General features: G+C 52.2%; 2 protein-coding genes and 1 non-coding gene across 4 annotated transcripts; 1 reads left to right on the top strand and 2 right to left on the bottom strand.

Annotated features, from left to right (window-relative positions):
- Positions 1–82: 82 nt before the first annotated feature.
- BRMS1 (BRMS1 transcriptional repressor and anoikis regulator) lies at positions 83–8,374 on the bottom strand. Of its 2 annotated transcripts, XM_050756803.1 has the most exons (10): positions 8,222–8,374; positions 5,306–5,451; positions 4,288–4,378; positions 3,960–4,087; positions 3,721–3,800; positions 3,528–3,624; positions 2,873–2,965; positions 1,475–1,539; positions 991–1,030; positions 83–632 (listed from the first exon to the last, which is right to left on the bottom strand). In XM_050756803.1, the coding sequence occupies exons 2-10, from the start codon at positions 5,442–5,444 to the stop codon at positions 625–627; spliced, it is 741 nt and encodes a 246-aa protein (XP_050612760.1). In that variant the 5' UTR covers positions 5,445–5,451; positions 8,222–8,374; the 3' UTR covers positions 83–624. The 2 variants fall into 2 exon arrangements, with proteins under 2 accessions (XP_050612760.1, XP_050612762.1); XM_050756805.1 differs by lacking the exon at positions 2,873–2,965 and having other exon boundaries at positions 8,222–8,368.
- Positions 8,375–8,621: 247 nt separating this feature from the next.
- Positions 8,622–11,001, bottom strand: B4GAT1 (beta-1,4-glucuronyltransferase 1). Its single transcript, XM_050756742.1, has 2 exons — positions 9,738–11,001; positions 8,622–9,488 (listed from the first exon to the last, which is right to left on the bottom strand). The coding sequence occupies exons 1-2, from the start codon at positions 10,791–10,793 to the stop codon at positions 9,297–9,299; spliced, it is 1,248 nt and encodes a 415-aa protein (XP_050612699.1). The 5' UTR covers positions 10,794–11,001; the 3' UTR covers positions 8,622–9,296.
- Positions 11,002–11,375: 374 nt separating this feature from the next.
- TRNAS-GCU (transfer RNA serine (anticodon GCU)) lies at positions 11,376–11,457 on the top strand. The gene has a single exon. It is a non-coding gene; the product is annotated as a tRNA-Ser (tRNA).
- The last annotated feature ends 14,877 nt before the right edge of the window (positions 11,458–26,334 follow it).

Below are 26,334 nucleotides of genomic sequence, written 5' to 3'. Positions count from 1 at the left end.
AAGTCAGCCTGGTTCAGGTGCTCCCCACAGAAGCCCTGATTCTCTTGCAAGGTAAATCACACATACACGGGGCACACCAGAATCCCAGGAAAGGTTTTAATTCTAGTCCTTGAAATCTGAGAGGCAGACACCAAGAACTGCCCTGAGAAAACCTGGGGGGCCTGGCATCTTGCCTCCAGCCCCAGTCAGGGTGGACGGCCCCCCTAGATATCACGTCTGACTCAGAGTTCCTGCACAGTGGGGCCTGGCTCCCTGGCCCTGAGGCCGGAGAGCCTGCATCCAAGGTCAGCAAGAGGATGTGGCTTTGACTTCAGCTGTCTTCTCTGTCAGGGGAGCCCCAAGAGGCGGATCTTCAGGAGCGGGAGGTGGCAGGCGGCTCAGGGATGGAGAGAGTAGCCTTGCCTGGCCAGGTCGGCTCCACAGCCACAGCTGTGCAGGCCTCGAGGAGGGCAGAGGAGGAGTCCAGGCCAGTGCCAGCGGAGTGGGAGGGCCCAGCAGCACCACAGGAGCCTGGCTGGGCAGACCCTGAGGGGCCTGTGGGTCTGCCTGTCTGCAGCAGGAAGATGAGAATCCTGGGTGCGGTGCCAGCTGCTCTGAGGGTCCCCCTGGCTCTGAACAGCAGGGTCACGGTCCTGTGCGTATGTGGGAAGGAGAAAACTGTCACCAGTGAGGAAGCTGAAAGGAGGGGGGCAGCCACTTACTGAGCGGAGTGACTTTGGGCTGGCCCAGGACAGGCCTCCTGGGCAGCTCCACGGCCCTCCCTGACCCCTCCTGAGTGGGAGCTTCATCAACCCAGGCTTCCCCAGCCCCATCCTGGTTCCTGCTCCTCAAACTCCCACAAGCCCCTCAAATCTAGACCATCCTAACTTTCTTGGGCCACTGATTCTGACACAGCCACAGCCTCTCTCTGGGCTCCTTCCTGGAGGCTGAGCTGAGGGAAGGTGATGGCAAGGCGGGCAGGGGAGGCCGTACAACAGCCATAGTTCTTACCATCCGATTTTCTCTTCTGAGGGGACACAGCTGCCCTAGCCTGGGTGGATGAGAAGAAAAGCCCCCCTGAGAGCCCACCTACAGCCTGGCAATCCCTGCCCCACCTCCCACCTCTGTGGCGTGTGGGCTGCTGCCTTAGTGCTATGCCCCCAGGGCCAGGAACATAGGGCCCCCCAAGCCAGAGCTCCCATGCTCCTGACCGCTGGCCAGCTCAACGGCTCTCCCGCCTCCCTGCCCCCCTCCCCCCTCCCACCCCATCAAAACCTGCCCTGGAACAGGAAGGGGCTGACACAGACTAGAAATCCCTTCTCCCAGGGCCGCCTTGAGCAAGAGGACTTGTGAGCCAACTGCGATCCAGGGACCCTGGGCTGAAGATGGGGGAGCCTTGGTGAGCAGAGAACTCCCAGGCCTGCAGATGGCAGAGCTGCTGCCAGGGTGGGGGGCCCTGAGGTGGGGCAGGGCACATGGGCAGCAGCGGCCCCACCTTTTTGATGGCCGTCCAGTCCTCCAGGATGTCGATCTCTTGAAGCATGTACACGATGTATGGGCCTGTGGTGGGGGTCAAGGAAGCCCAGTGGAGGCGGCAGGTGATGAGGGCAGGGCCACCCACCTGACATTCAGGAGTGGGGGTACAGCAGACAGCATGAAGTGGGAGCTGAGGATCTGGGTCCGAGCTCAGGTTCCACCTCCTACCTCTTCTCCCCCCAGTTCCAGGGTCCTCCTGGAACCAAGTCCATGGAGGACACCAAGTGTTGTTCCCCATCCCTTGCTCACCCTCACCTCGTCTTGAGGTCAGCTGGCTGAGGCCCATCCCATCTCACCCTGCAGCACAGCCCTGACCTGGCCCCTTCCCCGATCCAAAGACAGACGCAGGGCTTCTCCCTTCAGAGACAACTCCCCTTCCCCACAGTGCTCCCTACCTGATGTCTCCATGCCTTCACCTCTCATTCGCTCAAGTCACGGCCTTCCAGATTCCTCCCTCCCTGCCTGGGCCTGCTCTCCAGCACCAGGTGGCCATAATGACTAAGGCTGGCTGCTGCAGGAATGCCCTCAGGGGCACAGGAGGACTCAGCTCTGCCAGGACAGATGAAAGCACAGCAGGCCCTGGACTAAGCTTAAGCTAACCCTGCCTAGGGAGGGGCGGAGGCAGCTGGTGCCCTCTGGGATGTGGGCACCCCATGGTAGGGCACAGGAACACACAGGAGAGTGAAGCCATAGGCACTGGAGTAAGACCGGAGAGGCCTCACAGAGGAGGTAACGTTTGAGATGAGCCCTGGACAGTCAGGACAGGCAGGACTTCCAAGAGGAGGGTGGGATATGAGCAAAGGCTCCCCAGGGAGAGCTGGGGACCCGCTCAGACAACCCCAGGAGATGGAAAGTCCTCAAAGGCCAAACCTCACTCAGGCTCGAGTGCAGTGGCACATCATGGCTCGCTGCAGCCTTGATCTCTCAGGCTCAAGCAATTCTCTTGCCTCAGCCTTCAGAGTAGCTGGGACTATAGATGCACACCGCCACACCTGGCTAATTTTTGCTATTTTTTCTAGAGACGGGTTTCACCATGTTGCCCAAGGTGGTCTCAAAATGAACTCCTGGGCTCAAGCAATCTACCTGCCTTGGCCTCCCAAAGTGCTGGGACTATAGATGTGAGCCACTGAGCCTAGCCCGTTTCTGTTTTCCTAGGGTCCACATAGCCCAGAGAGACCCAAGAACCTGTAAGAAATTGCTGACAGCTGGATTTGCCTGGACATGGTCACATGACACCAAGCAACCACAAGTGCATCTAGTGCGACTGTCCTCCATGTCCCCTCCAAACCTCTCCCCCAGGTCTGGAGGTGACCCTAACATCCTGCCACCTTTTAGGCCACCTTGGGTGAAAGGATACCAGAAACCAGAGGTGCCTTCTTCCTCTTGCTGGGCGGCAGGGAGTCCCAAGACCTGGAGCTGCCTCTGGCGTGCAGTTTGTCGTCCCACCATTCTGCCCCCAGACCCAGAGTTAGAACTGGGGTGCTGGCCCACAGGACACTCTCTCTTCTGTAGCCTCTGCCCCCACCATGGGCCAGCCTGGCCTCATATCCCCTGCCCCATCACAACCCTGGGCTTGGGGTAGGAAGCCCCTTAGGGCTGTTCAGGTCCTGCCCGCACAGCTGCACAACCCCGGGAAGAGGCCGCTGCACTTCTGTGAGCCTCATCTGTTTAGTGGACAGTGGGATGATGACAATTCCTGCCACCCCAGGACTCCACATGAACACAGGTACTATGAACGTGGAGGGGACTAGAGCTATTGCATGGGACTGCATGTCACACTGATACCTGTTTTGGAAAGAGCAGGGGCAGAAGAGGGCAGGGAGACCCACTCTGCCCGAGCCCCTACTGTGTGCCAGGCCCTTTCCAGGCCTGGTTTCCTTCAGTCCTCACACTGACCCCAAGAGGCAGGTCCTCTGACTGTCCCCTTGACTTCAGGACATCTGAAGTCTAGAAAGGGGTGGGCGTTGACAGAGCCAAGCCCAGGGCCGGGGTGCCCGGGCTCTCGCGCTCACCAGAGCTGAGGTCCAGGCTCTGGCGGTCCTCCTCCAGCCTCTGGATCCGCTCCTGCAGCTCCCCCTGCAGTGTGTCATAGAGCAGCAGCTTCTCACTCTGGAAGAGGGGGCAATAGCTCAGCAGGACGGATGGGGAGAGCTCACTTCAGGCCTTGCGCCCCACCTTGTCCCCAGTGTGCCCAATCAGGCCCACCTCCAGGTGCTGTTTGGCTCCCTGCAGCTCACATTCGTACTTATTCCTGATCACATCCAGACAGAACCCCTTGTAGATCCCTGCAGAGAAAGGAAGGAGGGGCCCTGCTTGGCTGGGGAGCCTGGTGCCCACACAGGAGGGCTGAAAGCAAAGGGTGAGGCCAGGGAGGAACAAGAGAGGAAGGGGACAGGGTGCCATGGGTTCTGGGAGGGGAAAAAGGCACAGAACCACCCACAGACCTGCCACCTGAATGCGAATCTTGAGGCTCTGCTGCAGCCCCCCAAGGGGCTCCGTGTATTCAGGGGCTCTCTCAGCCCCCACTTCCTCCAGCCGCAACCGCAGCTGACTCAGTCGTTCCCTGAACAACCTGGGTGGTAAAAAAGGCAGCCGTGCACCCATTTGCTCACCTATTGCTCTTGGGCAAACACGTACCCAGCACCCATTCCACAGCAAGCCCTGTGTTAGGCGTGCACTTCCTGGGCACCAACCACGCCTGCCCAGTACCAGGCCCACCACCTCCTCATCCCAGCTCCTCGCAGACCCAGCCCAAGGTGTCCCCATGCTCACTTCTCCTTTAGCTCCGAGAACTGCTTTTCTAGGTCCAGCATCTCACTGACACACTCGCTGCGGCGCCGCTCATAGTCCTCATCGTCCATCTCTGGGACAAGAGGCCAGTAAGGGCTAGCTCTGGGGAGGGGTGGTGGGTACCCACATGTGTGCATGTGCGTCCTTCATGTGTGTGTGTGTGCATGCGTCCTTGTGTGAAGGGGCTGTGTGTTTGTATGCGTGCTTGTGTGTAGGGGCTGTGTGTGTGTGTGTGCGTGCTTGTGTGTAGGGGCTGTGTGTGCGCACGTGCTTGTGTGTAGGGGCTGTGCGTGTGTGTGCATGCGTGCTCGTGTGTAGGGGCTGTGTGTGCATGTGTGCTCGTGTGTAGGGGCTGTGTGTGCATGTGTGCTCATGTGTAGGGGCTGTGTGTGTGTGTATGCGTGCTTGTGTGTAGGGGCTGTGTGTGTGTGCACGTGTGCTCGTGTGTAGGGGCTGTGTGTGTGCATGTGTGCTCGTGTGTAGGGGCTATGTGTGTGTGCGTGCGTGCTCGTGTGAAGGGGCTGTGTGCGTGTGTGCTCGTGTGTAGAGGCTGTGTGTGTGTGTGGGTGCTCGTGTGTAGAGGCTGTGTGTGTGCGCATGCGTGCTTGTGTGAAGGGGCTGTGTGTGTGTGCGTGCTTGTGTGTAGAGGCTCTGTGTGTGTGCGTGCTTGTGTGTAGAGGCTCTGTATGTGTGCATGCTTGTGTGTAGAAGCTGTGTGTGTGCGTGCGTGCTTGTGTGTAGGGGCTGTGTGTGCATGTGCATGTGCTTGTGTGTAGGGGCTGTGTGTGCGTGTGCATGTGCTTGTGTGTAGGGGCTGTGTGTAGGTACTTGTGTGAAGGGGCTGTGTGTGCATGTGCATGCTTGTGTGTAGAAGCTGTGTGTGTGTGCTTGTGGCAGAGGCTGTGTGTGAGTATGCTTGTGTCTAGGGGCTGTATGTGCATGTATGTGCATGCTTGTGTGTGGGGGCTGTGTGTGTGTGTGTGTTTGTGTAGGGGCTCACCGGAGCTCTCCTCTTCTGACTCTGTCTGGCTGCCGCTCCGCTCCTCCTCACTCTCTTCCTCCTCCCCATTCATCTCAGTGGCGGAATCACCCTCTGCTTCCATCTCTTCTGTGTCTTTGCTTGGAGGCTGGATGGGCATCCGGACTCTGGGAGAAGGAATGGAGCTATCACTTATGGCTGCCCACAGCTCAGAGGGGGAAAGAGGCAGCAGGAAGCTGAACCCAACCTGATCCCAGATGGGGAAAGCCAGGGAAGTGACTGGCCTGGCCACACCTTGAGCACATACTGGGTGACAAGGGTGCAAATGGCCGTCTGCACCTCTCACAGAAGCCTGGGAGCTGTGGAAATGCTCCTGCTCTTGGATGTCACTGGTGATCCTAATCCTGGGAATACTGGCCAAGGCTGTGATCCACAGAAAGGAAAGGCCCAGGGGGCACTCTCCACTGCCTATGGACTGGACCTAAATTTCTTTTTGAGATGGAGTCTCGCTCTGTTGACAGGCTGGAGTGCAGTGGCATGATCTCGGCTCATTGCAACCTCTGCCTCCCGGGTTGAAGCAATTCTCTTGCCTCAGCCTCCCGAGTAGCTGGGACTACAGGCACCCGCCACCACACCCGAACTGGACTTAAATTCCTAACTGGGGCTTTCAAGGTCTTTACCAGACTGGACTTGACCTACCGGTCCAGCAACTTCATCCCACCATATAATGGCTAGTGCCTGCACTTCCACCTTCTGCCCTCTGCCTCAGCTGTTCCTTCTGCCTATAATGCCCTCGGCTTCTCTTCCAGATAACGCTACAATCTCCTTGTCTTTCACTGTGCTCTGGGTCAAATCCCATCTCCTTCTGCCTCCTCTTGGACCGCGGGTCGTCAGTGTTCCCCTCTCTTTTCTGTGTCTTCAGCTTCTCCCTCTTAGCAACCTCCTTCCCATGAAACTTCAGATGTGCCTGGGTATTTTCTAGCATTAACAAAACACAGAAACACAAAACTTCACCCATTCCACCTGACTGCTCCGTTTGCCACTTCAGAGTTACGCTTTTCAAGGTCTCATGAACACTGGCTGTTCCTACTTTGACCTCCCAGTCATTCAATGTCATCAATCTCAGCTGAAACTGATCCCGTAGCATTAACCAGTGACTTCCTTGTGGCTAATGCCAATATTTTTCAGTGCTTATTTTAATTGTCTGCTCGGCAACATTGAACACTGGTAAGCATTCCTTCTTTTACTGACTCATCTAACATGTATTGAACATCTAACATATACTGGGTACTGTCAGACGCTATGGTATGCAGGGGCCCCAAGTGTGACTGTCTTTGACCTCACCGAGTTTACAAGTTCCTGGGAGAGAGGGGCAAAGGAGCACACTATAACCATGATATGAGGAGAGTTAAGACCAGGGGCATGAGGGAGGAGTATATAACCAGGACCTGGAGCCCGATGCAGCAGGGAGGCTTCCAAAGATGGACCAGCTGGGTGAGCTGCACTTACTGAGGGAATATTCCAGGTAGAGTTAGTAGCAAAGACCCAGAAATAAGAGAAGGAAAGCAGCTGGGGGCACATGGGTCTAAGTCTCAGTGAGAAATCTGAGCTGCAGAGATTTGGTCGTCAGCATACAGCAAGTTCTTCATGCCACAGGAGACGGTGCGACTAGCAAGGGAGAATGTGTGCAATCAGAAGACGCCCATAATGGAACTCCCAGGGTTACCAAAGGGGCAGATGAGGAGACCCCTACAAAGGAGGAGGCAAAACCCGAAGTCGTGGAGAAAGAGAATTTCAGAAGAAAGCCAAGTACTGCCAAGTAGTAATTGTACTGATAGTGCCAAGTACTGCCAAGAGATCACCTAAGAGGATGAAAACAGTCCTCTCAGCAGATAATCTCTCAGCCCCCTGCAGGCTTCTATTTTATTGTGTTCTTTCAACTTCTCTGGACACGGCTTGTAGTCCTTTAGTACACTGCAGACGCCACTCCCTCCAGGAAGCTTTGTTTGTATCTATTTGCCTATTCTCATGTCTGTTCCCCCAATCAGTCTATGAGCCTCACTAGGGCAGGGGCTGCACACGTACCTTATTTACCTAGCACAGTACTGGTTCACTTGATGACTGGAGGATTTGCAAATACAAATTTAACAACAACAAAAAAATTTTGTGAGGCAGACATTAGCTTTTACTTTTCGGTAGTCCCAGGTCCCTGTGATGGTAGCAAACTTTCCTTGACACCAGTTCAAGTTGTGTATAATAAGCCTGGCCTAGGTGAGCGTTTAGTCATATTCCTCAACAATTTCACTAATGATCTGCACCTGACTTGAAAAGCTCGGTTCTCTAAACCAGCTTCATCTTTCCCGTTATCAAGCCTCAGTTCCCAACACTTGCAATGCCTCTTCACTGTTAGTATATTCACTTTGTAAGACGCAGCTTAAATCTATCTCTTCCAGAAACCTTTCTCTCCTCCAGCTGGTTCTGATTATAAGTGAGTTAAGTCACAATCTTCCCATCTTACCCCGGGTGCAAAAAGCGGATAACCATTCCTGCTCTGAGTGTTGAGGAGCTCGCAGGTGGTAAGGGATGGAAAAGGACATTGTAAAGCGCGGTGGTATAAGGGATGGAAAAGCACATTGTAAAGCGCTGTACACAGGCAATTTAGCTTTTCAGAATGGCAGCTCCTCCGGGGCACGCCCCTAGGGAAGGCAGACCCTCCTCATTCTCGCAGAGGTCAACCCAGCTTCTCCGCGGTGCCCAGGGGGCCTCCCGCTCGCTTCTAGATGTGCGGGAGCGGGCCGGAACATCGCTGGCTAGCCCGCAGCCCAGCACGCATCAGGCCAGTTAAATCTCTGCTTCGGCCTGGGAGGAGGAGATTGTGCCGGCCCTGCTCGACTAACCGGAGAGGCCGAACCAAAAGCCATGCATGGCGATACGCACCGCGGGGACTGGGGCCTCTGGCCTCAAGACCGAGATTCCCTGAGAGGTGCCCGTGGTTGCCGGTACCGGCAGCAGCGCCGGTCTCCCGCAGGCGCTGCGCGGCTCCCTTTTTTCCGGGAGGCAGAGCCTATCGGTGCTTCCGTGTGCGTCATCAGGAGGCGACCGTCGGGGGTGCTCACAATTGGACAGTTTGGTCCCGAGGCATGCTGGGATACCGCGGGCCGGTCTCCATAGTAACTGGCCGACATTCGCGCAGGCCTTTGGCCTGCAGAAAAGGGCCTGCTGTTTCAGTGCTTTGCAGACGGCGCCCTTCGTCCGCTGCCACCTCCCCATGGCGTGCAAGGGGAGAAGCCGGCCCCGACCCCCCACCCCCAGCTCAGGAGAGTAACGGAGCCAGCTGTGGGTGTGAACACGCATTTATTTACACATTGTCATCGGTAGGCACATACCCAGCCCAGCCTGTTGAAGGGACAGATCTCAGGCTGTCACCCATGGAGCCTGCAGAGTCTTCCCTCCTCTAGAGCCCTTGAGGGCGAAGGCCTGAGAGAACCAAGAATTTTAGGCTTCTGTTCAAGAGCTAAGAACTAAAGTTTATGCCTTCATCTGATTTCTTTCCAAAAAGTCCATTTCATTAAATACTCAGACTTCTTAGCTCCATCCCATTCATACTTTTTGCTCTCCTACTACCCACCCAAGATTGTTAATAATAACAATAATAATAACAATAATAATACTGCGATAATATTAATACTTCACATTTGTACGAAGCTTACAGAATGTTTTCACATATAACATCTCATCTGAGCCTCCCGACAGTTCCGTGAGGTAGGTATTCTCACCTCCCTTTTTACAGACAGGGTAACCGAGGCTCAGAGAGGTAACGGGATTTACTCAAGGCCACACAGCTAGTTAGTGGTAAAGCTAGGACTCGATCCCAGCACCCCATATTCAAGTCCAGTGTTTCAACACCACAGCTACCTCTGTAAAGTGGAGCGACATTTTTTACCCCAGTCAGGCCTAAATGGTGGCCTGAGGAGCCCAGAGGCTGACTTCTCAGACTAGGGTAGGGAAGGGCTCAGCAGCGTCGGGGAGAGTTGGGGTACTTGGCCTTCAACTCCTGTTTGAACTGGCGATAAAGGATCTTATTGTGCTGATTTTCGGCCTCCTTTTGGGGATGGAACTTCAACGCTTCTTTGAAGCCCTTATGAACCAAGAAACCTTCGTTCAGGACCTCAAAATCAAACCCCGCCACATGCAGCTCGCAGGCCTGTAGGAGGAAAGACAGGTCAGCAAAGTTTGATGACATTGACAGGGCTGAGACTGACTTCTCTAAAGCCACAGTCCAGCGCTCTCACCCCTCTGGAAGTATCCTGGATCTTCCACACCATCCACCCACCTCCCGAACGGTGATCCCTCCTGCTTCATTGCCTCCTCTCCATCCAGGGCCACTCCTCATAACTCCCTGATCCCACCACCCCTCCTGCCCCATTACCCCTGCCCTCTCCCTTATGAGCACCTGGCTGATTCTGTTGAAGCCGTACTGCCGAAAGCGCTCGTCGAAGGTGGGCACCTTGCCTCCTGCCACGTAGAATGGCTCCCAGGGGTCCTGCCAAGGTACCACGTAGGCAGGCCGCAGCAAGCTCTCTTCCGGCAGGTTGACCCAGCGGGAATAGTTGGTGGGTGCCTGGCAGGGTGTGCACAACCCATAATAGAAGGGTCGCACCTCGCCAACCTGGTAGAGCTGCACCAGCTCGTTTTTGTTCATGGGCATACGGCGGGCTCGTCGGATCTCGAAGGCAGGCACCACCAGCGCGGTGCCGCCCCACTGGTTGCTCTGATCCAGCATTTCCCGCAGGCCTCTCCACAGCCCCTCGCTGGGCACCATGTCCACATCGATCACCAGGGCATAGTTGGCCCCCTCACGAGCCAGATTCCTCAGCAGGTTATTGGGGTAGGAGACATTGGTGCCCAACGCATAATTAATCCCGGGCTGGGCCACCCTGGCTAGCTTGTCAAAGACCTCCTGGCAGGACCGCAGCAGGGCAAACTCCCCCGGCTCCCGGGGGTCGGGCACGGCTGCCTCGTAACGAGAGGGGCACACGAGGTGCATGGCGACCCTGGCGCGCATGTCGGGGCAGTGGCTGCTCAGCGCGTAGGCCAGCACCGTGGCCAGCTGCGCCTCCTCCTTGGTGGCCGCGAACACCGACACGGACAGTGGGCCCTCCCAGCGCTCCAGCAGACCCGACAGGTGCAGCAGGTTGTCCACGCTGGCGTGCGTGGCCAGGATCACATCGTTGGGTTCCATGGTGGTCTTCAGCAGGCCCCTGTAGACGCGGTAATCGCCGCTGGCGTCCAGTACGCCTCCGGAGGCCAGCGCGGTGCGAAGCTGCGTCTTGACCTGGTCCACGGACCGTGGGGACGGGGGAAAGAACTCAAAATATTGGTCTTGCTCCTCCTGTCCGTGCAGTCCGGACAGCAGCGACAGGTAGAGCAGCTGCAGCATCGCCACCAGCATGAGCGCGGCCAGCAGCAGCTGGTAGAAGGCGCACCTGATGGCGTAGGACATCTGCATGGCTGTCGGGGCTCGGGGCGCGCAGCAACGACCACCCGGCCACAGACTACACCAGCGGCCGCAAGCCCGGATTTACCGCAGCCTGCCGAGCGCAGCCGAGGCGAGCCGAGGCCAGCCGAGCCCCGCGCGCCGCGCCGCCCCGCCCGCCTCCCGCCTCCCGCCGCCGGCCGCCCGCCGCTGCCGCCCCCAGCCCCCGGCGGGTCGGCTCGTCCCCTGCGAGGAAGGAGGAGCCACAGCCCCGCCGCCCGGCCGCGCGCCGTGCAGATGCCCCGCCCGCCCGGGCCCCGCCGGCTTCCCGGGACGCACTCCCCTCCCTCCCCGCCGGCGCGCGCACCCTGGACCAAGCGCGCCTTGAACTAGCAGCGCGCTGGGCTGGACTCGGAGGGAAACCGTGGCAGAGCTCGGCCGCAGCGTGGTGGATGGCGTGGGCTCAGCTGAAAGGAAGTCAAAACGCTCCCTTCCTTCCGCGGCTTCTTGTTTCCCCGTGTCGGCAGAGGTCTGCGCTCCGATGTAGGTGGTAGTGCCTGGAAGGTGCGGAGGAGATGAGAGATAAGTGAATGTGGAAAGATTGGTGTTACATAGGACGAGGTGGCCGAGTGGTTAAGGCGATGGACTGCTAATCCATTGTGCTTTGCACGCGTGGGTTCGAATCCCATCCTCGTCGGCCGTCTTTTATAGAGCGGCGTGAGAAAAGCATCTAAATTTTCACACCCTACCTGTTTGGAGCAGCAACCTGGAGAAAACTCAACTGGAGGTGCGAGGGGTAAGGAATCTTAATTTTCACATCTTGCCTGTTTGGAGCAGCAAGCTGAGGAAAACTGAACTGGGGGTGAGAGTGGAATTCGATCCCAAGTCTCTCTGGTCTTTATCCACCACGGATCTCCTGCCTGCTCCTACTCCAGGTATCTGTAGCTCTGGGCAGAGGCCAAAGGTGTTTTCTTCTAGAAAGAGGAGGGCCCAGGGTTTGGTGGCACGGAAAAGACTAGAACCGGGATTCTGGCCATTGTGAAGTTGGGGGCCAGTGTATGATCTGCAGGAATTAGGGAAGCCCGCATTGGAGGCATCGCCCTCCCCGTCCGAAGTAGTGGTACTTGTCCTACTCCCCAGCACTTCTCCCAGGGCGGAGACCTTGTGTCCATACGCCCCGCTCCCCACCACAACACACAATCTCTTTTTTTTTTTTTTTTTTTTTTTTTGAGGCAGATTCTTGCTCTGTCGCCTAGGCTGGAGTGCAGTGGCGCAATCTCGGCTCACTGCAACCTCTGCCTTAAGCGATTCTCCTGCCTCAGCCTCCTGAGTACCAGCGCCTGCCGCACGCCCGGCTAATTTTTTGTATTTTTAGCAGAGACGGAGTTTCACCATGTTAGCCAGGATGGTCTCGATCTCCTGACCTTCTGATCCGCCTACCTTGGCCTCCCAAAGTGCTGGGATTACAGGTGTGAGCCACCGCGCCCGGCCACACACAAACTCTTAAGCAGAAGGCTTTGAACACTCCAATATCAGGCCACCACACTCTTAATAAGTATTTGTGGATTAATTCATCTATGGACTCTTTAGAACACGAGAAGCTGTGGGAAGGGCAGACACTGCCACTGCTAAATCAATTACCGTATATTACTCAACTTTTTAGGCTGATCCAGGGAGGCCCCTATAGGGCAGAGTGCTCTGAATCTTTTTTTTTTTTTTTTTTTTTTTTTTTTTTGAGACGGAGTCTCGCTCTGTCGCCCAGGCTGGAGTGCAGTGGCCGGATCTCAGCTCACTGCAAGCTCCGCCTCCCGGGTTCACGCCATTCTCCGGCCTCAGCCTCCCGAGTAGCTGGGACTACAGGCGCCCGCCACCTTGCCCGGCTAGTTTTTTTGTATTTTTAGTAGAGACGGGGTTTCACCATGTTAGCCAGGATGGTCTCGATCTCCTGACCTTGTGATCCGCCCGTCTCGGCCTCCCAAAGTGCTGGGATTACAGGCTTGAGCCACCGCGCCCGGCCTGAGTGCTCTGAATCTTGAGATGTCAGGACAGACTGGGCAGGGCTTCAAATAAGGATAAAGTGTCCGTCCCGCTATTCCACAGGCAGTAGGGTGCCACGGTTGTGGAGTTGAAGAGTGATCAGAAAACCTTTATTTTGCAGCCTAGTGCAAAAACACACACTGAGTACCTGCTCCCTGCCAGGGACTGTGTTAGGCATGAAGGGATTGGCCTTGGAGGAGACACAGGTATTGTCCTTGGGGGGTTTCCACTGGTGACCTTGGCTGTAAAGAGGAGAAAGGCAAGTGCAGATCCTTTCAGCACAGGCCTTGCAGACGGGAGGCTCAGAAGCCAGACATGCTACCATTTGGATTTTCTTTGACCTCCTCAGTGTTTTATATATTATTTTTTATTACCGTTATTTGAGACAGAGTTTTGCTCTTCTCGCCCAGGCTGGAGTGCAATGACGCAATCTTGGCTCACTGCAACCTCTGCCTCCTAGGTTCAAGCGATTCTCCTGCTTCAGCCTCCTGAGTAGCCGGGATTACAGACGTGTGCCACCATGCCTGGCTAATTTTTTGTATTATTTTTTAGTAGAGACGGGGTTTCACCATGTTAGCCTGGCTGGTCTCAAACTCCTAACTTCAGGTGATCCACCCGCCTTGGCCTCCCAAAGTGCTGGGATTACAGGTGTGAGCCACTGCGCCCAGCCTTATTATTATTATTATTATTATTATTTTGAGATGGAGTTTCTCTCTTGTTGCCCAGGCTGGCGTGCAATGGCCCGATCTCAGCTCACCGCAACCTCTGCCTCCTGGGTTCAAGCAATTCTCCTGCCTCAGCCTCTAGAGTAACTGGGATAACAGGCATGCACCACTATACCCAGCTAATTTTGTATTTTTGGTAGACACGGGGTTTCTCCATGTTGGTCAGGCTGGCCTCGAATTCCTGACCTCAGGTGATCTGTTCGCCTCCCAAAGTGCTGGGATTACAGGCGTGAACCATCATGCCCATCCCCGCCCTATTATTATTTTTTAAGACAGAGTCTGGCTCTGTCACCCAGTCTAGAGTGCAGTGGCGCGATCTCAGCTCACTGTAGTGTCTGCCTCCTAGGTTCAAGTGATTCTCCTGCCTCAGCCTCCTGAGTAGCTGAGATTACAGGTAAGCACCACCATGCCCGGCTAATTTTTTGGTATTTTTAGTAGAGATGGGGTTTCACCATGTTGGCCAGGCTGGTCTCCAACTCCTGGCCTCAAGTGATCTGCCCCCCTTGGCTTCCCAAAGTGCTGGGATTACAGGCGTGAGCCACTGCACCCTGCCCCAAACTGATATTTTAAAACATTAAGGAGGCTGGGCACAGTGGCTCACACCTGTAATCCCAGCATTTTGGGAGACCAAGACGGGTGGATCATCCGAGGTCAGGAGTTTGAGACCAGCCTGGCCAACATGGTGAAACCCCATCTCTACTAAAAATACTAAAATTAGCTGGGCATGGGTGCCTGTAATCACAGCTATTCTGGAGGCTGAGGCAGGAGAATCGCTTGAAACTGAGGAAGAGGTTGCAGTGAGCCAAGATAGCACCATTACACTCCAGCCTGGGTGACACAAAAGAGACTCTATCTCAAAAAAAAAAAAAAAAAAAAAAAAAATCGGTTTGGGCTGGGCTCGGTGGCTCACGCCTGTAATCCCAACACTTTGGGAGGCCAAGGCAGGGGGATCACTTGAGGCCAAGAGTTCAAGACCAACCTGGTGAACATAGTGAGACCCACATCTCTATAAGAAAAGAAAAATGTTTGAATCATGTAGTAGTTAACTTTGGTGAATCGGATTTCACGTACAACCCATCTTTCTGCCTTTTATTTTATTTTTTTGAGATGGTGTCTCACTCTCTAGCCCAGGTTGGAGTGCAGTGGTGCAATCATGGCTCACCACAGCCTCAGCCTTACCGGGCTGGGACCTTTCCAAGTAGCTGGGACTACAGGTGTATGCCACCATGTGTGACTCATATTTTATTTTATTCTATTTTTGAGACAGAGTCTCACTCCAGTGCCCAGACTGGAGTGCAGTGGCACATCATGGCTATTGCAGCCTCAACCTCCCGGGCTCAGGTGATTCTCCCACCTCAGCCTCCCGGGTTGTTGGGCCTACAGGTGTGTGCCACCACACCTGGCTACATTTTTGTATTTGTCTGTAGAGATGAGGTTTTGCTGTGTTGCCCAGGTTGGTCTCAAACTCCTGGGCTCAAGAGATCCACCCATCTTGGCCTCCCAAAGTGCTGGGATTATAGGCATGAGCCACTGAGCCAGGCCTATCTTTTATTTTTAAGTTCAGAAGATCTGGCAGTGGCTGGCCTGCATCCCCACAGGGTGACAATGGACCACAGCACCAGAGTGGCCCCCACTTGGCAAACAGTCTTCTCTTTGCCAAACTCCCAGCCCTGCCCTTCCTTGTCTGCCTCTGCCTGTGGCCCTTTGAGCATTTGAGTTTCATCTGCAGTGCTCACACGATACCCATTTATTACCTCAAAGAAGACTTGCCTGCTCATCTGCCCCCAGTCCCCCACTACAGTGTTAGGCACACAGCAGGTGTCATCAATACATGTTTGTTGAATGAATAGATAAGATGCTTATGAAGTGTCCCCAGAGACCCTAGTCTAAGGGGACACTGTAAAATGGTGACTGGGGCTTGGTGAGGTGTCGAGATCAGGGAAAGCCACATGGAAGGCCCAGAAGGTGGCAGAAAGCTGCTACTGTGGGTAGAGGCACCTGGCTGGGAAGAGGGACTGTTTGTGACAGAGAGGGGAGTGGGAGTTTCAAAGACCAGTGTAGCCAGGTGTGGTGGCTCTTACCAGAGTGAGACCTTATCTCAAACAAACAAACAAAAAATGGCATTAATAACCAATAACGAGGGATCTGCTGATGCCCTTACTACAGGCCAGATGGCAGGGCATACCTGGACTCTCCCCAGGGAGACTTGTGTTAAGCGTTCTCCAGAGAAACAACCGTGTGTGTGTGTGTGTGTGTGACAGACAGAAAGAGAGAGAGCAGGAGAGAGTAAGTGATTGATTTTGAGGAATTGGCTCATGTGATTATGGGGACTGGCAAGTCCAAATTCCACAGGGCAGGCTGGAAACCTAGGGAGAATTGGATGTTGCAGCTCAAGTTAAAAGGCAGTCAAGCCAGGAGCGGTAGCTCACGCCTGTAATCCCAGTACTTTGGGAGGCCAGGGCGGGCGGATTGCTTGAGGTCAGGAGTTTGAGATCAACCTGGGCAACATGGTGAAACCCTGTCTCTACAAAAATACAAAAAAAATTAGCCGGGAATGGTGGTGCGTGCCCGGCTACTCGGGAAGCTGAGGTGGGAGGATAATTTGAGCCCAGGAAGTCGAGGCTGCAGTGAGCCGTGATTGCACCGCTGTACTCCAACCTGGGTGACAAAGTGAGACTCTGTCTCACTATAAAAGGCAGTCTAGAGGCAGAATTCCCTCTATCTGTTTCCCTTAAGGCCTTCAACTGATTAGATGAGACTCACCCACATTATGGAAAGTTGTGCTATTGTAATATAATAAATGGCCATGGCTAGGCATGGTGGCTCATGCCTGTAATCCCAGCACTTTGGGAGATTGAGGTGGGAGGATTGCTTGAGCCCAGGAGTTTGAGACCAACCTGGGCAACATGGTGAGACCCCATTTCTACAAAAATTTTTAAAAATTAGCCAAGTATGTTGGTGTTCTCCAGTAGACCCAGCTACTCAGGAAGGTGAAGTGGGAGGATCACTTGAACCCAGGAATTCAAGGTTGCAGTGAGCTGTGATCGTGCCACTTCACGCCAGCCTGGACACAAGACAAGACCCTATCTCAAAAACAAACCAACAAAAAAAGAAATATGTGTTTGGTCTCTCTCTCCAGTTCCTAATACAGAGTTCCTAAATCCCTTGAAATTTCCTGGGCGATAGGAGCATCTTTTGTTCTAGTGATGCAAGTCTTCCTGAACTCTTAAATAGCCTCAGGATGGGGTCTGGTTGCCAGACGAACCAACCATGTGATTAAAGAGTTGGAACTTTCAGTCCCACCCTCTGACCTCTGGGGAGGAGGAGACAGGCTGAAAATTGAGTATATCACCAGTGGCCAATTATGTTATCAATTATGCTGACCCTTTAATAAAGGCTCAATGAAACACCAGAAGGACAGGGTTTGGAGAGCTTCCAGATAGCGGAACACCTGCAGGTTCCCGGAGGGTCGTGTGTCCAGAGGCGGTACAGCAGCTCTGCAGCCTGCCCCTCACACCTTGCCCTGTGCATCTCTTCCACCTGGCCGTTCATCTGTACGCTTTGTAATATTCTTTTTTTTTTTTTTTTTTGAGATGGAGTTTTACTCTTGTTGCCCATGCTGGAGTGCAACGGTGCTATCTCTGCTCATGGCAACCTCCACCTCCCAATTCTACTGCCTCAGCCTCCCAAGTAGCTGGGATTACAGGCATGTGCCACCACGCCCAGCTAATTTTTGTATTTTTAGTAGAGTTGGGGTTTCTCCATGTTGGTCAGGCTGGTCGCGAACTCACGACCTCAGGTGATCCGCCCACCTCGGCCTCCCAAAGTGCTAGGATTACAGGCGTGACCCACCGTGCCCGGCCTGTAATATTCTTTATAATGAACCGATAGACATAAGTGGTTCCCTAAGTTCGGGGAACTCTCTAGCAAATTAAACCCAGGGAAGGAGTTAGGGGAGCTTGGTTTATATCTGGTTGGTCAGAAGTGTAGGCAACTGGCCGGGTGCAGTGGCTCATGCCTGTAATCCCAGCACTTTGGGGAGGCTGAGGCAGGCGGATCATCTGAGACCAGGAGTTCGAGATCAACCTGGCCAATATGGGGAAACCCTGTCTCTACTAAAAATACAAAAAATTAGCCGGGTGGTGGTGGATGTCTGTAATCTTAGCTACTCAGGAGGCTGAGGCAGGAGAATCGCTTGAACCCAGGAGGTGAAGGCTGCAGTGAGCCAAGTTCATGCCATTGCACTCCAGCCTGGGCAACAAGAGTGAAACTCCATCTCAAAAGAAAAAAAAAAGAAGTGTAAGCAACAACCTACTATGTGCAATTGGCATCTGAAGTGGGGCAGGTATGTGGGACTGAGCCCTCAACGCATGGGATCTGAAACTATCTCCGGGTAAATAATATCAGAATGGAATTGAATGATAGGACACTCTGTTGGTGTCCACTGGAGAGCTGCTTGGGTGGTGTGTGGGGAAGAATCCCCACCAAGTTTGGTGACCAGAAGCAAAGTGTTGTATTGAGTGTGAGGGCAGAGAGAAAATAACTGGGTTTTCTCCTTCAGAGAAGGAAATCATCTTCAGAGAAGGTAGACTTTGAGTAAAGTCTACTGATTTAAATGTAAATTTTTTCTTAAAAAAAATGCCTTCATAGGGTGTGGTGGCCCTTGCCCGTAATCCCAGCACTTTCAGAGGCCGAGGTGGGTAGATCACGAGGTCAGGAGTTCAAGACCAGCCTGGCCAAGATGGTGAAACCCCATCTCTACTAAAAATACAAAAATTAGCCAGGCGTGGTGGTAGGTGCCTGTAATCCCAGCTACTTGGAAGTCTGAGGCAGAGAATTGCTTGAACCCAGGAGGCAGAGGTTGCAGTGAGCCGAGATCATGCCACTGCACTCCAGCCTGGGCGACAGAGAGAGACTCCATCTCAAACATAAATAAATACAAAATAAATAAAAACACCTTCATAGGCCGGGTGCGGTGGCTCACACCTGTAATCCCAGCACTTTGGGAGGCCGAGGCGGGTGGATCACGAGGTCAGGAGATCGAGACCATCCTGGCTAACACGGTGAAACCCTGTCTCTACTAAAAATACAAAAAATTAGCTGAGGGTGGTGGCGGACACCTGTAGTCCCAGCTACTTGGGTGGCTGAGGCAGGAGAATGGCGTGAACCCGGGAGGCACAGCTTGCAGTGAGCCGAGATAGCCCACAGCACTCCAGCTTGGGCGACTGAGTGAGACTCCGTCTCAAAAAAAAACACCTTCATAATGATGTCTAAACTTGGTGTTTGATCAACTGTCTGGGTGCCATGACCTAGCCAACTTGACAAATAAAAGTAACCATCACACGACTCTACTGCTGTCGTCTGACACATGGCACTGGGCTCCTCCCACTTGCCTCCCACAGCTCCAGCCAGACACAAGACTCACCTGAGATTCCACCCCGAGCCCCCTTTCCAGGCTGGTTTCTGCCATCTAGACCCACAACCACCTACCCCTCAAGAACTGAATCAGTGCAGTCCCAGATTGGGCCATTCACAGATGGCCATCTCCCAGCTGCAGGTGTTTTTTTGTTTTTTGTTTTTGAGATGGAGTCTCGCTCTGTCACCCAGGCTGGAGTGCAGTGGTGCAATCTTGGCTTACTGCAACCTCCACCTCCCGGGTTCAAGCAGTTCTCCCGCCTCAGCCTCCCAAGTCGCTAGGACTACAGGCGTGTGTCACCAGGTCCAGCTAATTTTTGTATTTTTTTGGTAGAGATGGGGTTTCGCCATGTTGGCCAGGCAGGTCTGGAAATCCTGACCTCAGGTAATCCACCCGCTTCAGCCTCCCAAAGTGCTGGAATTACAGGTGTGAGCCACTGCGCCCTGCCCCAGCTGCAGTTTTAACAGGGTTGTGTCCCAAGTCAATTGAAGGCTTGATTGAAGCCTAAAAGACAGCTAATCAGGCCGGGCGCGGTGGCTCACGCCTGTAATCCCAGCACTTTGGGAGGCCGAGACGGGCGGATCACGAGGTCAGGAGATAGAGACCATCCTGGCTGACACGGTGAAACCCCGTCTCTACTTTAAAAAATACAAAAAACTAGCCGGGCGAGGTGGCGGCGCCTGTAGTCCCAGCTACTCGGGAGGCTGAGGCAGGAGAATGGCGTGAACCCGGGAGGCGGAGCTTGCAGTGAGCTGAGATCCGGCCACTGCACTCCAGCCTGGGCGGCAGAGCGAGACTCCGTCTCAAAAAAAAAAAAAAAAAAAAGACAGCTAATCAGACCCTTCACTTGTCCCAAGGTGAAGGTCAACGGCTGTAGTTTCCCGAGGCCCCATCATATGTCAGCCCCAGCTAAGGGCTTTGCCCGCCCTGAGTTTTCCAACAGCCCCTCAAGGGAGGTCTGTTCACCCCTCACATCCTTCTCCCTCCTCCTTAGGCCCCCACACTACACCGGCTCCATGGCCTGGCTTTGGGAGCTCCAGAGCTGCCTCCAACCTGGAGGGAGTCCCCTGCCTCCAAGTGCTGGAAGGATGGAACTATTATCTGAACCAAGCAAGATCATGCTTGGCTACTGGTCTACTGTCCTGCATGGCATCCTGGGGTCTCTGGAGGCACTTTTCTTGGGAAGCAGAGTGTGGGCTCTGAAGATGGAATTCCAGCTCTGCTGTGTGGTCTTGAGTAAGGTCCTTTTTTTTTTTTTTTAATAATTTTTTTAAACAATTGAGGCAAAATATGCATAATTTAAAATTAACCATTTTAAAATGTGGCATTTAGTATATTCACAGTGTTGTACAACTACCACCTTTATCATGTACCAAAACATTTCCATCACCCCACAGAAAACCCCATACCCATTAACAGTTACTCCCCAGTTCCCCATCCCCTACTCCCCATCAACATTGGTCTGCTTCCTATCTCTGTGGATTTGCCTATTCTGAATATTTCAAATACATGTAATCATACAATATATGATCTTTTATGTCTGGCGTCTTTCACTTAGCATAGGAATTGCTTGGTCACATGGTAGCTGTACGTTTAACTTTTTTTTTTTTTTTTTTTTTTTTTGAGACAGAGTCTCACTCTGTCACCCAGGCTGGAGTGCAGTGGCCGGATCTCAGCTCACTGCACGCTCCGCCTCCTAGGTTTACGCCATTCTCCTGCCTCAGCCTCCCGAGTAGCTGGGACTACAGGCGCCCGCCACCTCGCCCGCCCGGCTAGATTTTTGTATTTTTTAGTAGAGACGGGGTTTCACCGTGTTAGCCAGGATGGTCTTGATCTCCTGACCTCGTTATCCGCCCGTCTCGGCCTCCCAAAGTGCTGGAATTACAGGCTTGAGCCACCGTGCCCGGCCACGTTTAACTTTTTGAGGAACTGCCAGACTGTTTGTCATGACGGCTGTACCATTTTATATTCTCACCAGCAATGTATAGGGGTTCTAATGTCTCCACATTCTTGCTAACACTTAGTTTTTTCATTAAAAAATTACTATAACCAGGGCCGGGCGTGGTGGCTCACGGCTGTAATCCCAGCACTTTGGGAGGCCGAGTTGGGCAGACTACTTGAGGTCAAGAGTTCGAGACCAGCCTGGCCAACATGGCAAAACCCTGTCTCTATTAAAAATACAAAATTAGCTGGGTGTGGTGGTGCATGCTTGTAGTCCCAGCTACTTGGGAGGCCAAGGTGGGAGAATTGCTTGAACCTGGAAAGTGAAGGTTGCAGTGAGCTGAAGATGGCACTACTGTACTCTAGCCTGGGCGACACAGTGAGACTGTCTCAAAAAAAAAAAAAAAAAAAAAAAAAAAAGACTATAACCGTCCTAGTGGATATGAAGTGGTATCTCCTTGTGGTTTTGATTTACATTTCTCTAATGAATAATAACGTTCAGCATCTTCTCTTGTGCTTGTTGGGCATTTGTATAGCTTCTTTGTTTTATTATTTATGTATTTTTTGAGACAGGGTCTCACTCTGTCACCTGGGCTGGAGAGCAATGGCATGATCTGGGCTCACTGCAACCTCTGCCTCCCAGGCTCAAGCAATCCTCCCACCTCAGCCTCACGAGCAGCTGGGATTATAGGCATGTACCACCACACCCAGCTAATTTTTATAATCTTTGTAGAGATGGGGTTTCGCCATGTTGCCCAGGCTTGTCTCGAATTCCTGACCTCAAGCAGTCCACCTGCCTCGGCCTCCCAAAGTGCTGGGATTACAGGCATGAACCACCATGCCCGGCCTGTACGTCTTCTTTGGAGAAGTGTCTATTCAAGCCCTTTGTCCATTTTTGGGGTTGTCTTTTTGTTGTTGAGTTCTAAGAGCTCTCTATATATTCTGGAAACTAGACCCTTACTGAATATATGATTGCAAATATTTTCTCCTATCCCATATGGTGTCTTTTCACTTTCTTGATAATGTCATTTGATAAACAAAAGTTTTAGGCTGGGCAGGGAGGCTCATGCCTGTAATCCCAGCACTTTGGGAGGCTAAAGCAGAAGGATTGCTTGAGCCCAGGAGTTCAAGACCAGCCTGGGCAACATGGTGAAACCCTGACTCTACAAAAAAATACAAAACTTGGCTGGGCACGGTGGTTCATGCCTGTAATCCCAGCAGTTTGGGAGGCTGAGGCAGGCAGATCACCTGAAGTCAGGAGTTCAAGACCAATGTGGCCAACATGGCGAAACCCCATCTCTACTAAAAATGCAAAAATTAGCTGGGCATGGTGGCACGTGCCTGTAATCCCAGCTACTCAGGAGGCTGAGGTGGGAGAATTGCTTGAACCCGGGAGGCGGAGGTTGCAGTGAGCCGAGATGGCACCACTGCACTTCAGCCTGGGCAACAAGAGTGAAACTCCATCTCAAAAAAAAAAACAAAAAACAAGAAAATAGGCCGGGCGCGGTGGCTTAAGCCTGTAATCCCAGCACTTTGGGAGGCCGAGACGGGCGGATCACGAGGTCAGGAGATCGAGAGACCATCCCGGCTAACACGGTGAAACCCCGTCTCTACTAAAAAAATACAAAAAAACTAGCCGGGCGAGGTGGCGGGCGCCTGTAGTCCCAGCTACTCGGGAGGCTGAGGCAGGAGAATGGCGTAAACCCGGGAGGCGGAGCTTGCAGTGAGCTGAGATCCGGCCACTGCACTCCAGCCTGGGTGACAGAGCAAGACTCCGTCTCAGAAAAAAAAAAAAAAACAAGAAAACCAAACTTAGCCGGCCGTGATGTCATGGGCCTATAGTCCCAGCTATTCAGGAGGCTAGGTTTGGGGATCTCTTGAGCCTGGGAGACAGAAGTTGCAGTGAGCTGAGATCACACCACTGCACTCCAGCCTGAGCAACAGAGTGAGACCCTGTCTCTAAATAAATAAATAAAATAAATAAAAAATTTAAATTTTGATGAAGTTCCCATTTATCTTGTTTTTTTATTTTTGTTTTTGTTTTTTCTGTTGTTGCCCATGGCTTTGGTGTCTTATTTGAGAATTCATTGCCAAATCCAAAGTAATGAAGATTTACGTGTCAGGCCTCTGAGCACAAGCTAAGCCATCATATCCCCTGTGACCTGCACATATACATCCAGATGGCCTGAAGTAAATGAAGAATCACAAAAGAAGTGAAAATGACCTGTTCTTGCCTTAACTGATGACATTACTTTGTGAAATTCCTTCTCCTGGCTCATCCGGGCTCAAAACCTCCCCCACTGAGCACCTTGTGACCCCCGCCCCTGCCCGCCAAAAAACAACCCCCTTTGACTAATTTTCCTTTACCTACCCAAATCCCATAGAACGGCCCCACACCTGTCTCTCTTCACTGACTCTCTTTTTGGACTCAGCCCGCCTGCACCCAGGTGAAATAAACAGCTTTACTGCTCACATAAAACCTGTTTGGTGGTCTTTTCACATAGACACGAGTGAAATTACGCCTACATTTTCTTCTTCTTCTTTTTTTTTTTTTTTTTTTTTTGAGATGGAGTCTCGCTCTGTCACCCAGGCTGGAGTGCAGTGGCCGGATCTCAGCTCACTGCAAGCTCCGCCTCCCGGGTTTACACCATTCTCCTGCCTCAGCCTCCCGAGTAGCTGGGACTACAGGCGCCCGCCACCTCACCCGGCTAGTTTTTTGTATATTTTTAGTAGAGACGGGGTTTCACCGGGTTAGCCAGGATGGTCTCGATCTCCTGACTTCGTGATCCGCCCGTCTCAGCCTCCCAAAGTGCTGGGATTACAGGCTTGAGCCACCGCACCCGGTCACGCCTACGTTTTCTTCTAAGAGTCTTACAGTTTTAGGTCCTATAATATAGGTCATTTATCTGTTTTGAGTTAGTTTTTGCATATGGTGTGAGGTAGGGGTTCAGATTTGTTAAAGAGACTATCTTTCCCCATTGAATGGTCTTAGAAATTTTGTCAAAAATTATTTAGCCAAAGATGGGTTTATTTCTGTTGCCTCATTTCTATTCCATTGGACTACATGTCCATTCTTATGTCAGTACCACACTGTTTTGATTACTGTAGCTTCAAAGTAAGTTTTGACATTGGGAAGTGTGAGTCCTCCATCTAGCTTTGTTCTCTTTTTCAATATTTTAGTTATCCAGGGTTACTGGCACTTCCATATTAATTTAAGAATAGACTTTTCCTTCTTTTTTTTTTTTTTAAGAGACAGGATCTCACTATGTTGCCCCAGGCTGGTGTCAAGCTCTGAGCTCAAGCTATTCTCCCACCTCAGCTTCCTCAGTAGCTGAGACTACAGGCATGCACTGCTGTGCTTGGCTGGAATTTTGATAGAGATTGCACTGAATCTGTGTATCACTCGGGGTAGTATTGCCATCTTAACAAGGTACATCTTCCAATCCATGAACATACAATATATTTTCATTTCTTTAGGTCTTCTTTAGTTTATTTCAGCACAGCCTAGGCAACACAGTGAGATCCCAGCTCTACAAAAAAAAAAAAGAGAGAGAGAGAAAAGAAAAAATTTTAAAAAATAGCTGGGCGTGGTGGTGCACGCCTGTAGTTTCAGCTACCCAGGAGGCTGAAGAGGGAGGATTCCCTGAGCCCAGGTTAAGGCTGCCGTGAGCCATGATTGGGCCACTGCACTCCAGGCTGGGTGACAGAGTCAGACCTTGTCTCAAAAAAAAAACTTTTAATTTCAACAATGTTTTGACATTTTCTTCTTCTTTTTTTTTTTTTTTTTTGAGGCAGAATCTCACTCTGTGATCCAGGCTGGTGTGCAGTAGCATGATCTCAGCTCACTGCAACCTCTGCCTCCTGGGTTCAAGTCATTCTCATACCTCAGCCTCCCAAGTAACTGGGATTATAGGCACGTGCCAACATGCCTGGCTAATTTTTTGTGTTTTAGTAGAGATGGGGTTTCACCATGTTGGCCATGCTGGTCTCAAACTCTTGAGCTTAGGTGATTCACCTGCCTGGGCCTCCCAAAGTGCTGGGATTACAGGCATGAGCTACCAAGCCCAGCCAATGTTTTGTATTTTCTTTCTTTTTTTTTTTTTTTTTTATTGAGATGGAGTCTCGCGCTGTGTCGCCCAGGCTGGAGTGCAGTGGCGCGATCTCGGCTCACTGCAAGCTCCGCCTCCCAGGTTCACGCCATTCTCCTGCCTCAGCCTCCGAGTAGCTGGGACTACAGGCGCCCGCCACCACGCCCGGCTAGTTTTTTGTATTTTTAGTAGAGACGGGGTTTCACCATGTTAGCCAGGATGGTCTCGATCTCCTGACCTCGTGATCCACCCGCCTCGGCCTCCCAAAGTGCTGGGATTACAGGCTTGAGCCACCGCGCCCGGCCAATGTTTTGTATTTTCAATGGGCAAGTTTTTTACTTCCTGGGTTAATTTTTTCCTAGGTATTTTACTCTTTTGTATCCTATTGTAAATGGAGTTGTTTTCTTAATTTCCTTTTCACGTTGTTCATTGTTAGTGTATATAAATATAACTGAATTTTGTTTGTTTGTTTTGAGACGGAGTTTCGCCCTTTCACCCAGGCTGGAGTGAAGTGGCGCGATCTCAGCTCACTGCAACCTCTGCCCCCTGGGTTCAAGCAATTCTTCAGCTTCACCCTCCTAAGTAGCTGGGATTACAGGCGTGTGCCACCACACCCAGCTAATTTTTGTATTTTTAGTAGAGATGGGGTTTTGCTGTGTTGGCCAGACTGGTCTCAAACTCCTGACCTCAGGTGATCCACCCACCTCAGCCTCACAAAGTGCTAGGATTACAGGCATGAGCCACTGTGCCTGACCTGAATTTTGTGTGTTAATTTTTTTTTTTTTTTTTTTTTTGGAGGCAGAATCTCACTCTGTCACCCAGGCTGGAGTACAGTGGCATGATCTCATTTCATTGCAACCTCACCTCTTAGGTTTAAGTGATTCTCCTGCCTCAGCCTCTTGAGTAGCTGGTACTACAGGTGTGTGCCACCACACCCAGTTAATTTTTATATTTTTTAGTCAAGACAGGGTTTCACCATGTTGGCCAAGCTGGTCTTGAACACCTGACCTCAAGTGATCCACCCGCCTCAGCCTCCCAAAGTGCTGGGATTACAGGCACGAGCCACTGAGCCAGGCTATTGTGTGTTAATCTTGAATTCTGCAACTTTGCTGGCTTTATTAGCTCTAAAAGTTTGTGTATGTGTGTACGTGTCTGTGTGTGTGTGTATGTCTCTGTGTGTATGCATGTATTCTTTAGGATTTTCTATATATTTATATATTATGTCATCTGTGACTATGAATAGTTTTACAAAAACTCTTTTTCAATTTGCTTAACTTTTGTATCTTTTTCTTGCCATTTTTTCCCACCTCAATGTGGAAACTCATATCTTGCCAAATTGCTCTAGCTAGAACTTCTAGTACAATGTT

Source organism: Macaca thibetana, chromosome 14, assembly GCF_024542745.1.
Source record: "Macaca thibetana thibetana isolate TM-01 chromosome 14, ASM2454274v1, whole genome shotgun sequence".
Lineage (NCBI taxonomy): Eukaryota > Metazoa > Chordata > Mammalia > Primates > Cercopithecidae > Macaca > Macaca thibetana.
Note: the sequence above shows the minus strand (reverse complement) of the source record. Positions and strands in the feature narration are given on the sequence as shown.